Source organism: Achroia grisella, unplaced genomic scaffold, assembly GCF_030625045.1.
Source record: "Achroia grisella isolate CSIRO2021 unplaced genomic scaffold, CSIRO_AGI_Agris_v1 utg841, whole genome shotgun sequence".
Lineage (NCBI taxonomy): Eukaryota > Metazoa > Arthropoda > Insecta > Lepidoptera > Pyralidae > Achroia > Achroia grisella.
The window spans coordinates 2,585,139-2,600,033 of NW_026713039.1; the positions used below are offsets into that span (position 1 = coordinate 2,585,139).

General features: G+C 33.6%; 2 protein-coding genes across 2 annotated transcripts in view; one reads left to right on the plus strand and one right to left on the minus strand.

Annotated features, from left to right (window-relative positions):
- Positions 1 to 1,401, plus strand: part of LOC131852236 (WD repeat-containing protein 7) — a 117,218-nt gene extending 115,817 nt beyond the window's left edge. Inside the window, exon 35 of the mRNA XM_059202883.1 lies at positions 475 to 1,401. Within this exon, the coding sequence (XP_059058866.1) occupies positions 475 to 647 (173 nt within the window). The 3' untranslated portion in view covers positions 648 to 1,401. The remainder of the gene's footprint in view (positions 1 to 474) is intronic.
- A 6,482-nt stretch (positions 1,402 to 7,883) lies between these two features.
- LOC131852230 (putative ATP-dependent RNA helicase TDRD12) lies at positions 7,884 to 14,772 on the minus strand. Its single transcript, XM_059202877.1, has 3 exons — positions 14,464 to 14,772; positions 12,973 to 13,709; positions 7,884 to 12,609 (listed from the first exon to the last, which is right to left on the minus strand). Exons 1-3 carry the CDS (start codon positions 14,742 to 14,744, stop codon positions 8,018 to 8,020), a joined length of 5,610 nt encoding a protein of 1,869 aa, XP_059058860.1. The 5' UTR covers positions 14,745 to 14,772; the 3' UTR covers positions 7,884 to 8,017.
- Between the last annotated feature and the right edge of the window lie 123 nt (positions 14,773 to 14,895).

Below are 14,895 nucleotides of genomic sequence, written 5' to 3' on the forward strand. Positions count from 1 at the left end.
ATTTAATCTCAATCTTCAACTTATTGTTCAAAACACCCAGACCGATACAAATTTAATCTCCATCTGCAACTTATTGTTCAAAACACCCAGACCGATACAAATTTAATCTCCATCTTCAACTTATTGTTCAAAACACCCAGACCGATACAAATTTAATCTCCATCTTCAACTTATTGTTCAAAACACCCAGACCGATACAAATTTAATCTCAATCTTCAACTTATTGTTCAAAACACCCAGACCGATACAAATTTAATCTCCATCTCAATCATTGTTCAAAACACCCAGACCGATACAAATTTAATCTCCATCTACAACTTATTGTTCAAAACACCCAGACCGATACAAATTTAATCTCAATCTTCAACTTATTGTTCAAAACACCCAGACCGATACAAATTTAATCTCCATCTTCAACTTATTGTTCAGTCCGCTAAATAATTGTAAGTATAAATGGTTTATATATATTTGCAGGCATGTTCGGACTGGGCGCGGCGCAGACTCGCTGCGTAAAATGTTACAGTACAGCGCCTATGGCGGATGTCGCGCGTCTCAACCCCGCTCGCCTCGCTCGGCTTGTGTGGGCCAACTCTCGCACTGTCACTCTCATGCTCGCCGACGGCTCCGAAACCAGATTCAACATTTAAGTTATCAGCGAAGCGTGGGAATAATTAGATCTAAGCGACGTGATACCAGCGAAGCATAGGTATAATTAGGTCTATGCGACGTGATATCAGCGAAGCATGGGTATATTTAAACCTAAGCGACGTGATATCAGCGAAGCATGGAAATAATTAATTGTTTGTGACGTGACATCAACGAAGCACCAAGATAATTAAGTGTAGAGTAATATGATGACGCGAAAGCGTGCTTTGCAAACAAGATAAAATTTTTGAGGTTATATTATATATCTCATGAGTTAACCATATATAACCATAGGTTTACCATAAAGCGATGATTGTTATGGTCATAAAATAAGTATAATAATTGCACTGGGTGTCTGAACTTGTCTTTCTTTGAATAGCTCATGCTAAACAAACATTTTATGCTGTTTTTGTTAATATAATCGTTTAATGTTATAACATTTAGTTATTGTATTTGTAAAATATTTTGTTTTTAGTGGTATTTTTTTGTTAAGTATTTATATGTTGTATAATAATTCATATTTTACACCTTAGCTTTACATATAATAAAATCGATACGAGGCAAAAGGTGTCTGAATGAATATTAAAGCTTGTGTTAAAAACAGCTGGAGAAATTAGGAAGAAATTTTCATGATATAGTTGTGTGATATATATTAATTAACAGTCGTTTTAGTATGTTGCTCTTTTATTAGTCAATTACACGGTCGGATCAAACAAATGTGGGTTGGAAATCAATACAATATATTGTATGTATAAAAGGTTTGAAAGATAAAAGAAGAAAATGATAAAAGAGGACCTACGCATGTGAAGTGGCTTAAAGAAAAAAACGTTGAGAAAAATTATAAGAAAGATATTTAATTAATTTTTATCAATATTTTCAAGTACGCCATCCACTATTAATTATTTCATTTATTGTTGTCGTTTGATTATAATGAGTTATGAGTAATTTATGAGTGAATAGCTATACGACTTTATAGTATTGAAACAGGCAAGTAATTATTAAATTATAAAAGTATTTTATTCATAACTTGCAACCCAGCCCGGTTTCTAACCTGTGCTTAATCTACGTAACGTAATTCTACTTAAATACATGTTTTTTTAAAAGGTGATAATGGTCTTTTACACCCTTCTGCTCTAACGAGAATGAGTTGATGAATATTAGGTCAGATCAGTTAGGCCATGGGACAATTACTCAGGTATTTAACGCAATGGTTTACAGGGGCACTGCTTGGATGTCAACCTGATATGGTATCATTGGCGTTATTAGTCCATATTGCTAAAAATCCATACATATATTGCATATAAACATTCCGGAAGAAATTTCCGAAATAATCATGAAAACAGTAGCAAAATTCGTTGCGTGATTTAGAAATAAATTACACAAAACAAAACAGCGACTTTGCTATGTACAATTGGAGATGTACGCACTTTCTTTCGGATTATTCATCATATCATTCATACGGCTAATGCTAGTTCAGAAGCCAGGTCACACATAAATACTGAAAGGATTGGTATTGTCTAGAAAGTGTACTATTGTACACTATTGTATAAATAATATTGTAACGATCCGTCTGAATCAAATAAAGATTATTATTATTGTAATACTGGTAGTCGCAGCTGGCCTTTACAGCTTCACCGGACGATAGAGGGCGAGTGCAGATGGCACTCCAAACCAAAGGAAGGAGTTATGGAGCGGCTGCTTATGAAGGCCAACTTCCGCCTGATATGTACGCACGTTAGTCAATATTCTCATCTTGTTATTGTTGTTGTGATATTCAAAATAATATTGAAATTGTAAAATTGATGTGTATAATAATGTTATAATAATTTATGTAAAATGTAATCAATAAATTAAATATCGAATTTGTTTATTATTTTTAACTAATTGACCCGCGCGACTTCATCTGCATCACACTTATATATCTCCCAATTTATATATCTTATTAAATTATAGCCTATGTGTTATTCTGATGTACAAGCTATGTTACTGTAAAGTTTAATCCACATTTGTTCCTTAGTTTTTGCGTGAAAGAGTAACAAACATCCATCCATACTCACAAACTTTCTCATTTATAATATTATAGAAAGAATACCAAGAATTGAACAAACACTTAAGTCATCTGAGGATTTTCTGCGCATTTTAAGTATATCTTATTATAGACGAACTCGGTGGTATAGCGGTTTAGCACACCGCTTTACTACCGATGATCATAGGTTCGATTCCTCGCACGGTACAAATATTTGTATTCATCAGTATGATTGTTTGTATCGATCTGGGTTTTTTTGTGTATATTATGTACTTACAAAAAAAAATCTAAGTATTTATATCAGTTGTTTAGTGCCTATATAACACAATCTCTGCTTAGCTTGGGACTAGATGGTGCTGTGTGAAATATGCAAGATATAACTGTTATATAATTAAAACTCTCAAGAGTTGGATAAATATGTTTATTTAATACACATAAATGTGTGACCATTCAGTGGGTGCTTCTGTGATATTTTAAGCTAGGGATGACCAACACACGGCCCGTTAAACACGGTTATGCGGACCGCCAAGCATTTATAAAATTATTATCTTAAAATAATGGAAGGAAAGTTGAACTTAATAGAAACAACAACTTAAGCAGCTAATAAATAAAACCAATTTTATATTATATAAGGTTCACTTTATTGCCTTATTCGGTAAGCATTTTCAGTTGAGAAAAACTGGCAAGAAACGGCATAGTAAGTTATCAATCTATACAAATAAAATTGAAGTGTCTATTTATAATTTCAAATTAACAGCTTTCCACTAAATGCATATGAAAGTATATACGGTACTTACATGAAAAATATATATTTTGTCTGTCCGTCTATCTGTTTTTGATATCTGAAACGGTTGGACCGCTTTTGATGACACTTTTATATGTAGATAGACAATGTTAACTTCCGTTATTTTAGTTATTATATACCGTTTTTGACGGGACGGTTCCCATGCGGATAGTTAATGTTATAAGGAGTAACTTAGACTACTTTTAATTTAGAAATATTATATAATTTAATAAAGAAAAAAAGGATAAATTCCACACTGACCTAAGTCGCCGGTGACTGATCATTTTTTATACAATCATTGTGGTCAAGCAACGACATATTGTATACATTATATAAACGGAATCTTTATCGTAACTATAATATTTATTTATATAACTTTAATGCACATAATTCAAAAGTACATATGGCGGACTTAACACCTTGCGTCATTATCTACCAGTCAACCGTGGACGGTGCAGAGAATAATTGTTGGCGGTACAAATATAAATAAATTATATAAATTATGTGTTCTCGCTATACAAACGCTGTTACACATAAATTTACCATCAGATGGGCGTATGCTTTTTTGCCACCTGTAGTAGTAAAGAAAAAAAACAAATTACAAAGAATTCAGAAAAATAAGAAAACAAAACACTTAAGTCGTTTGATCCGTTTATATAATATACACAATTATATACTACAGTAAAAAAAGTTTAAAATAAACAAATAATATTTTTTTTATATGAAATTGTAATGATAGTGAATGGTAACCATCGTCTATTTACATGAACAGCACCACGGTGATTACGACATCACGACATCATGGTGAACGTGATGCCACTCATGTGTTATTACCCCATACAATCCCTATATAATATATTGCATTAGAAACTGACTAAGTAAGCTGCTTAGCGACTGAAATAAATGAGGTAGAGGTACACGCAGACGACTTTACAGTCTACCTCAATATCATTACTTTATACGTGAAGCAAAAACTTTGTATCTCTTTCTACGAAAATTACACGGAGGAATATAAAATTCCGCACACTTACAGAGTACAATGCTAATATACGTATAACTAGTAAATCATGGGATCTTACCACGTTTTATTTTTATTGAGTTCCCGATCATTACGTAGTATAAAATCTCGCTGTCCGTCCGTCCCTATGTTGCTTAAATCTTTATAACTACGCAACGAATTTTGAAACGGTTTTTAATAGATAGAGTGATTCAAGAGGAAGGTTTATATACATAATACATGTACACCCGTGCGAAGCCCGGGCGAGTAGCTAGTTAAACAAAGCGTGGTAAGATCCCATGATTTACTAATTATACATATAAATAATGACCGCGTCAAATTTAAAATAGTATATAAATGCTAATATTGTTCTTAAATTATGCATAAAAAACATCAAATTAATAAAAAAAACTGCCATTTACACACTCACTACCATGCATGTGTCTTTGACAATAGAACCTTAATAAAGTTCAAACTTATAATTTAAATTATTTATGGTCGAATTTCAACTATGTCAACCACTAGTAAACTATTCGGGGAATACTATCTAGAAATATAAATAACTATAATATTACTATTTACTAATCCTTATCGACTATTCATATATAGAAATAAAAAATAATCTTTATTCAAATAAACTCAATATAAACACTTCTGTGCAGTCACATTTTTTTATTCTACCACTCATACGGAACGCAGTTTTATCACAAGAAGAACGAGGGAGAAACTAGTGTTGCTATTTTAAATAAATGTTGCTCAATAATATTACTATTTACTAATCCTTATGGTCTATTCATACAAAGAAAAAAAATCTGTGAAAAAAAATGTTTTGAATAGTAACATTTTTTTATTCCACAACTCATTCGGAACGCAATCTCATCACAAGAAGAACAAGCAAGAAAATTGCGTGTTGCTCTTTTAAATAAATATTGCTCAAAATACAAATTTAACATTTTGTGTGAATACAAACAGTCAAATTTGACAATAGTAAATAAATATAATAGCTACTTGAGTAACAAAATAAATCAGTCTTCGTTATCAGAACAGACCAGTCCAGTTTATATATAAGCAGCAAAATTTATATAGATGTTATATATAAAATTCTCGTGTCACAGTTTTTTTTTATTAGCTCATGTTATTAGTTTATATATAATACATATTTTATTCTATTTATCTTCAATATACTAAAAGTATTGAATAAGATTTGATAGCAATTTGAATCGGGAGGAAATGACAGATTTTTTATTTCTTACATGTTTGCGAGGGTGTTGCTCCTCAATCCACCCTCGGAACCGCAGCTGACTACTGAGGTTTTAATGCTACTCTAATGCTGTTGGCCGCAGCTGGCCTTTACAGCTTCACTAGACGATAAGGAGCATAAGGAGCAAGAGAGGACTTATGGAGCGACTGCAGGACCAACTCCCGCCTGATGGATACGACTTCAGTCTGAGCACCGCTAGGGATACGAACCTCGGCTCAGACCGTCGTGGTTTTGATCCCCGTTTGAATTGGGGGCTACCGAGGGTACGTTAACAGTTTATTTACAACTGGCAATCCAGTTTGGCTTCTCCCCTGTATATAATCGGCGTGATGGAATTATATGCATGTTTTTTTTAAGGATGATAATAGTCTTTTGCTCTTCCTGCGTTATTGGCTTATGCTGGTGGGGCACTAGTGGAGGATGATAAGATGAACATGAGGTCAGATCAGTTGTCATCGTGGCACATTGACCAGGAATTTATCACAATGGTTTCCAAGAAGCACCGCGTGGCTGGTTTTAATATATGTTCGCTAGACGACTATTTAAAAACAATTTACAAACTGCTAGGCGCAAAAGCTGTTTGGCGCCAAAAATTAGACCCAATTTCAATACCTATCGGCCTCCAATCCACAGCTGCCACCAAGCTAAATAGCCTACAGAGAATTGCTTGTCTGATTATTACAGGAGCCATGAGCACCACGCCGGGAGCAGCTCTAGACGCATTATTGGACTTGACACCCCTTCCTTTATTTATACAGGAAAAGGCGAAAGCCAATATGCTCAGAATAAGTTCCCAAAGGAGGATATCTTGGCATTCCCTGGCCATAAAAACTATACAAGACTCGATAATGAGCGATCCTATTCTGGGAATGCCTGAAGACAACATGGCACCAGAGTGTAACTTTGTACAATATTATAAAATCGAAATATCTGGAAGAGACGAATGGCAAAATAACCATACACCGACTCACTCAGAGCATGACCTAGTTTGGTTACAGACGGGTCAAAATAGGAGATGATGTAGGATGTGGAATATGCGGTGTAAAACCCAAAATCTGCAACTATATAGGCTTAGGAAAATACGCCTTAATCTTTCAGGCAGAGACTTACGCCTTAATTAGATGTCTGGAAGTAATCCTAAGCCTTAACTACAGCAAACAGAACATAAACATTTATTCGGACAGTCAAGCTGCTCTACTAGCACTTAACTCGTACGAAATCCGTTCTAAACTTATTAGGAAGCAGAAATAATATTATACTGAGATGGGTCCCCGGGCATTCAAATATTGAAGGCAATGAGAATGCCGACCATCTGGCAAAGTTAGGGGCAAAAACCGTCCAACTGGGCCCCGAACCCTTCTGTGGTGTGCCTCGTTGCCTAAAACTGGGACATCTCAAATTAATAACCAAACGAGAAGCACTGAATCACTGGCAAGAAATGCCAGGATTAACACATTCAAAAGACCTAATATCGGGGCTTCTCGAACAAATACTCCAATAGACTACTGCTATTGAGTAAAAACAACATATGCATGATGACTATGGCTAAACTAGGCCTATGCACGACAAGTATCTGCAGATTCTGCCAAACTGAAGAGGAAACGCCGCTTCATATCCTATGTGGTTGTAGCCCACTCATGCATAAACGAAATATCTCCTTTGGAAAGTTTACACTCTTTCCTGAGGAGATAAAAACGATCGCTCCTAAGAATATCCTTCAATTCTTGTCCCTGACGGGTCTAAGTAGCGGTAAGGTAACTTTGAAAAGGGCGAGCACAATACATCTATGTAGGTCGCAGTGCTATAGGTGCTACACATCTGACAATAGCCCAAACAACCCAATAAAAAAAAAAGCACTTCGCCAACATTTATTGTATTGTGTCATCATTTTATGAAATTCTCTTCATCCCCAGGCGTTTAACGACTTCTACAATCCTAGTTAAGTAACCCCTGTTATTGCAGGTTTTTTCATTCTTGTCGGTGGGTCAAATATTGATTCAATATTTAAAAATGAAGATTTAAATGTACGCAAATAAAAAATTTAACATAAAATATACTTAAACTTATGTAATGAATGGCCTCTTATTGGTATTCTGTTTCTAATATCAAATACATATAAAAGATGGACATTATCTTGAAACAACCTAACCCATGTTAGTTATAAAGTGAAATAATATAATTATTTACATACAATTTCTTACTTAATAATACTTTACCAATACTTATATTATTGTTAAAAGTTATTTTTATTCGGCACAAATATTTTATATGTATAAATACTTAATGAATATCATTATTGTAAAATTAATGAGCATTATATTTGAAACTGATGTCGTCTAGTAAGTCATCATCAGACTCTGAATCTCCTTGATCATGTAAATTCTTTATTACATTGGTTATTGTATCATCTTCCTCTTCTTCTTCATCAGACGATGTATCTATGGAATCCACGTCATAGACAATCCACTTTTTAATACTCCCATCTCTAGTCAATGTTAGCCAAGTTTTATTTAACACTTTATTCAAATGTATAAGAATATATTGGCCTTTGTTACAATGTGAATATTTTTTGTCGTCCACAACTCCGTACAATTCAAATTCGAAGCCATATCTTGTATCATTATTAACAGTAGAAAATTTCATAAATCTTTTGCCAATTTCCAAATCATAATGTTCAACGCCTATCAACTGTATTTTAATAATAACAGATGTGTTATGTTGCCTCCAAACAACTTTAGGTTTTCTTAAATCATCATCTATTGCAGTTATAAAAGGTCCTTTTTCAGCTTCAGATAAAAAATTACTATCTGTACTAGTATGAACCAATTCAGTTACATCTGAATCTCGACTGTCCTTTGCGGATGAGAAGTCGTCAGAATCCAATTCCTGTATTTCTGAAATATCACTTTTTACTTTAATGTTTTGATTATTAACTTTCATTTTATTACTACATGCATTCTCTGAAGAGATTACCGTTTCAATTTCATTCGAAACACTTACAGTTTCTATATTACATATACTGCTAGAATCTGATCCCATTAATTTTGGTATTTCATGCATTTGTTTAAATTTTTCATCATTAAGGATTGAATTTGAATCCTCTGTTTTAATTTGTTTATGTGCATTACTTTGTGTAAACATATTTGAAAATTCGGATGACAAATTAATATCCCACTGATCTGAATCCTCGTCGCTATCTTGAACTAAAGGCACTGACCTTAAAGGTTTATTTCGGAAAATATTCTCAAATGGTACTATTGCAGTTTTCCTTGTTTCCTGTATTGATACCTTTTCCCAATCATCTTCTGATGTTACAGATTGGTTATCTTTCTGTATATTAGGAATCTTTATTTGATCAAAATATTTCACTTCATCTTCATTTTCTTTAGCTAAATTTACGTCAATCATTAATTCATTGATCACAACATCTTGATCACTATTTGTGTCAATCAAAACTACTCCATATTTGTGTCCACCAGTATACTGAGCTTTTTCTTTTGTAAAATATTTTATGTAAAGTTGTTTCATGCGTCCATTGGCATCTTCAAAACAGTTATCATAAAACCAGTTGTTACCAAATTCAGTCCAATCATCCCCAGCAGGCTTCACGCCAATTAATCGACATTCAACGGCTTGAAATGGTAGTTTTGTAATGTACTTATCTGGTATTGCTATTAAATGATTTACTGGAACATCTCTCCAATCGCCTTGATCCACAAAGAAACTTTTAACTCTATTGTTACTATATTTCTTATCAATTCTCGCCCGTTCGTAAGTAGAATCATCTGGGAATTTTGCCAGAACAATATCCCCTTGTATTACCTCAGTTACAGGTTCAGGGTTTTCAAGAACATATTTCGCAATATCTTTTAATAATGTATTTATGCAGTCTTCAAATTTTACAAGACGAACAAAGAATGTGCCTGGACTTTCAGCGGATCCGAAAAATACAGGAGATATTTCTTCACTATCAATATGAGCCCAACGGACAGTCGCTTGTTCATTCACGGGCCGCATAATTTCAACTATCGGTTCTTGTGTTTTTACATCTAAACATCCAGCTCCACAAAGACTTTCTAATTTAGACACGTGATCTGGATTGGGGATAGCGTGTGCTTCTAAAAGAATCTTTTTAAAGTTATCAGTTACAACCGTTTCATTCAATGAAGTTAAATCTTGGCATGCTTCTAAAGTGTCGACAAAAATACAATTTCCAATCGTTAACGTCACCAGCCCTCTCATGTAATGCTCTTGCTTGTCGGTAATTATTTTCAGTTGATGTTTCGAAAGTTCTGAAAAAGTAACATCTTTGTCCATGGGTTTTACATTAGCTAATCTCACTTGGACTACATGAGTTTCAATCTTGTTAAATTCATCTGGTAAATAGTATAAATAAATATCTCGACTTCTCTCTAGTTTCTCTTCATCTATTAACTTAATGAGGACATAATTAGCATTACCATTCTTGTAATGACTTAAAATTTTCATAACTTGACATCTAGCAAAGAAATTAATTTTCATCGAAACAGCGCATATATCTCCTACTTTTGGTACGCCATGTAATTGTCTATTCGATTCTTTACTATAGTACATCCCCATTTTCAACGAGAGAGTGCTGTATGTCTGTGGGTACTTTGTGGTGTTACTTTTTGTAACATTTGATAGCAATCTTGCAGAGTATAATACTGTTGTTTGCACGTGTAAAATTTTAAAGGTTATTATACCCGTTTTTGGCATCCAATCCTTAGGCTCGTCGTACTCTTTGAAAATCTCGTGTCGTTCCAAACAATTCCAAAAATCGGGACACTTGCCTAAAGCCAGTAGACTATCACATAGTGGGACTAGTTTCTTCGCTTTACTGATGTTCTTTTCCATTATAACTTTCGAGCAAATATCATCCAAAAATTGTGGGATATCATTAGTGCATCTTTTAATGAAATTTAGTATTTTTGGTAGTTGCTCCACGTTACTATCATCCAAAAATATTTTAATTTTCACATCCTTATTCTCCACTTTAAATATCGATGGATAATTGTCGTTTAAAACCGAAAATCTTTTGCAGAACATGGAGAACAATTCTGGTAAAGAATAATGAATCAAGTAATGTGCGTCTGACACATTTAGATGCGTCAAGTTCCCATCACAACAAATCAGTATTGGCCCTAATAAAGGCTCTTCATATTCATTCCATTGTTTACTTAAATTATACAAATTATGAACCGTCATAGTGTTATCACATCCAAATACAATTTTACCACTTTTCTTCAATTGTTTTTCCAATAGTTCAACCTCTTCATTCGATCGGCAGACTATCACGGTCTTTTTAGGCCCTTTAATTTGTTCTAGGAAGTCCAATACGATTTTTATTTTGTTCTCTTTTTTTACAAAATCCACTGATGTATTAGCTTTTGAATACAAGACACACTCTTGAAACGCTCCGATACATATAACGGAATGAGGAGCTTTTTTCGCAAGAGATTCCATAAAACCGCACCAAATCCGAGACGCTACAACAAACTGGACTTTCAACTCTTTGTTCGCTCTACTTTTAAGCATCTCTTTAATACTATAGAGGAATAGTTTAATCTCATTGATGTAAACTTCAGCAAGACGTTCTGAATCTTCGAGAACGAAAGTGGAAAGTCGGCGAAGATCTAAACCGAAATCTGTCATTTGAAGTAATCTAACTAACGCTGACGGTGTACATATCAACAAGTCACAACCATTCAGAAGAGAAGACGTTATATGCAGTTCATCCATGCCAGCATAGCAGGTTAGTACTTTTTCTTGTATACCCAAAAACATTCTACACAGTTTCTCTACTTCGGAAACAGATTTTGCTGTCGCACAAACTATAATGCATGATGGGCCTACACTGTCTGTTGTGCTTGCTACCGAACTAGAATCCGACACTAAACGACAAATAGCTGGTATATAGCCCATAGTCTTACCACTGCCTAATGGACTTATCATGAATAAACTGTAACCACGCAAAATAGAAAACCAAGACACAGTCTGCAACATCATAGGCTTTTCAATAGACATTTTTTTAAGAACTACATGAATATGTGTATTAAAATTTACATCTCTTAAATAAAGACAAGGTTGAATTCGCTTATCCGACTTACTATGAACCATAAGCACAGGCATTACTAGTTTTTCAACAAATACCGATAATACAGGAATGTTTGGATCCACATTTTTAAAAGGATTGACATTATTTTTTAAAATCACACTTTCTTGCTCTGTGACATTTGTTGCAGTGGGTTCATTTTCAGATCTAATTGTTTTGACATTACCATATTCTAACGACAGTTTTTGTACTAAATCATCAATGTTCTCATCCTCCATATCTTGACTAACCATACTGTTATTATTTGTTACATTTCCTTCACATACACTAGACGATGAATCCTTACCAACATCTGATGACAATGATAAGGAATCGTTTAACATGCTTTCTTTATGTAATCTTAATTTCTTTAAAAGTGCTTTAGAATGAAGTGATTTACGAGGTTCACTGGTAAATTTTTCTGATTTTGATTCCTTTGAACTAGAATCATTATGAACCTCATCTACGATAGATTTGGCTGAGGTAATGTTTACTGTAAGCTGTTCTATGTTTTCTTTATTCATTAGCTTTAATTTATCTTTATTAGTTATTTGTATACTAGCTACAGAATCCAAATCTTGATACATTTCATGGTTCTCTTCTTTCTCTTCATTAATCTCTTCAAACTTGTCAAGTACTTCAACTGATATCACTTCATCCTCTGTTATTTTGGGTACAATTTTTAATGGCAACTTTTTCAGATCAATACCTGGTGGTCCATATGCTATGCGCTGTTCTGTGTTTACATTATATTCAAGAATATGGTTTTTACTATTTTTCTTTGCTGAAAAATAAAAAAATGAAATTAAATACAATCTCTGAATATATAGAAACGCGAGTTGGCAGGCACCATTTTATTAAAACCGTTTTACAGTATATATAGTTATGTATCATAAAAATAAATTTTAGAAGAAGAAGAATTATAAAGAGGTAAAGTTTGTAAGTTTGTGAGATATATATTATGGGGTAACCTCTGGACTACTACTAGTAGTCCATTTTATAAAGATTATATGTAAGATCCTGCTATGAACATAAGAAGCAATGCTGCAAAGAAATATATAACAAAAACGGAAGCAATGTGATGTAATCGAGGTTGTGCAGGTCAGCTAGTTTATTATAAGTTATACTTAAAATAATGTTCTCTTACCATTTCTTAATCTATTTCTCATATTAGTTAATTTTGATTCACATTCCTTTCCATTGAACTTTACAGGGGAATGTTTATGTTTGACTGTATCATCTTCCACGTGTTGTGTATTTTGAATAGTGGTTTGTGGCAATCTTACACTACTTCCAGAACTGTCATACTCTTTAACTGTAGCATTTGCTTCTATAAATTTCTTAGTAGCTAATAACATAGAGAGAGGATCATCTTTATGTGTCTGTCTTTGCGACTGTGCTGACAACTCTAATTTTTTCCTTAGCAGCATAGATTTTCGTTTTGGTTCTGACTCTTTGTGACATGTGCCTCTACCAACTGATTCCTCATCTACATCTTTATATTTATCCAAATCCTTTATCTTCTTTTGAAGCATATCCTGTATATCTAAATGTTTATTATGTCTCTCCAAATTCTGAACAGTTAATGAGGACTCCAAATTTTTGGCAATTTGATAAATATTTGTTTGTTTTTTTACAGATTTTTCTCGTTCCTTACTTGTTACATTGTTGGGTTGTGTTAGTTGTTTGATTACCTCGTCCCTTTGAAAATTATTTAGTTTTGTGTTCAACTTGCCTAAACTCAGCTCATGGAGGAAAAGACAAGGATCATTTAGGGTGAAGCCAGATTTTACGAGTAATTCTGATAGTGATTTACTTTTTCCATTTGGCATTTTTAATATAATCTCACCATATTTGTGGATATTGTGGTCAAATATGGAATTTCTGGAAATATAAATAATAAGTGTTTGTTAAGAAACTTTATATTCTGAAAATTAATGTACCCATTAAATAATATAATTTTAAGTTTGGTAACTCTGGTAACTCTGTCTATATACAAGATTTGTGTAAAATAATGTTATTCCATAGTACAATGATTGCAAACAAGTAAGTAAAATATGTAAATATAAAATTTACTATTATTACCACTTGCAACCTGAAATGTTTTGTTGATGATAAAATTGAATTACCAGACACTAATTGTATAAGCTGGTAAGGTTGATTTGATTCATCTTTCTGTCCTTCACAAGTGAAGGTGGAATAATAGCTAATTACACAGGAATTCAGCCAGAATTTTCCAGTGGAACCATATCCTATTATATTTAACCTACCTATTGATATATATTTTTTTTTATAATGGAATAATGCACCTGCCTGTGCTTACAGTTTACTCTGGACGGGCATCAGTGGAGGGATATGGATAGGGATATAGGGCTATAGGGATATAGGGATAGGATGAGCATGTTGGTCAAGTCAGTTAACACATCCTGAAAAATTCACCAGGAATTTATCATGATGTCTTCCAGGGGGAGCCGCGTGGAGGTCAACCTGACTTGGTACATTGCTAGCAATGGGGTTATCAACTCTCATTACTAACAATTCCCTTTTCCACACACTGATGTTCTGTTAGAACAGAGGGTACAAGCATTCTATAATCATGATTAAAAAAATAAACTGATTGAATAAATAAACAACTTACCTTCTCTCTATATGAACAGGACTAAACCAAACTTCCGTTGATTCGAGGAAGATATTCTTCATAGACAGTACTGTCGCTGGCGCCCAGGTTTCGCATCTTTTCGTTTCCAAGCTCAATGTATCATCGGATATAGTAACTTCTTGAGGTAGAGTCCCGTATAAACCAATTTGTTCGAATACAAACTCGCCTGGATTTACATTTGGCGGGTCAATCACTTCAACCCATATTAAATGCGGATTTAAATAGTGCAGAACTTCTACCTGATATGAATCCTGCGTCATAGTTGCGGTTTTTAAACTTCACAAACTATACAACATCGTACAAGTACGTATGAGACATAAATTATAATAATATCAAAAATCGGTATTAACAATGCAAATATTTTTGAAAGAGATCAGCAAAATTTTGCACAGATAATAATATCAGCTTAAC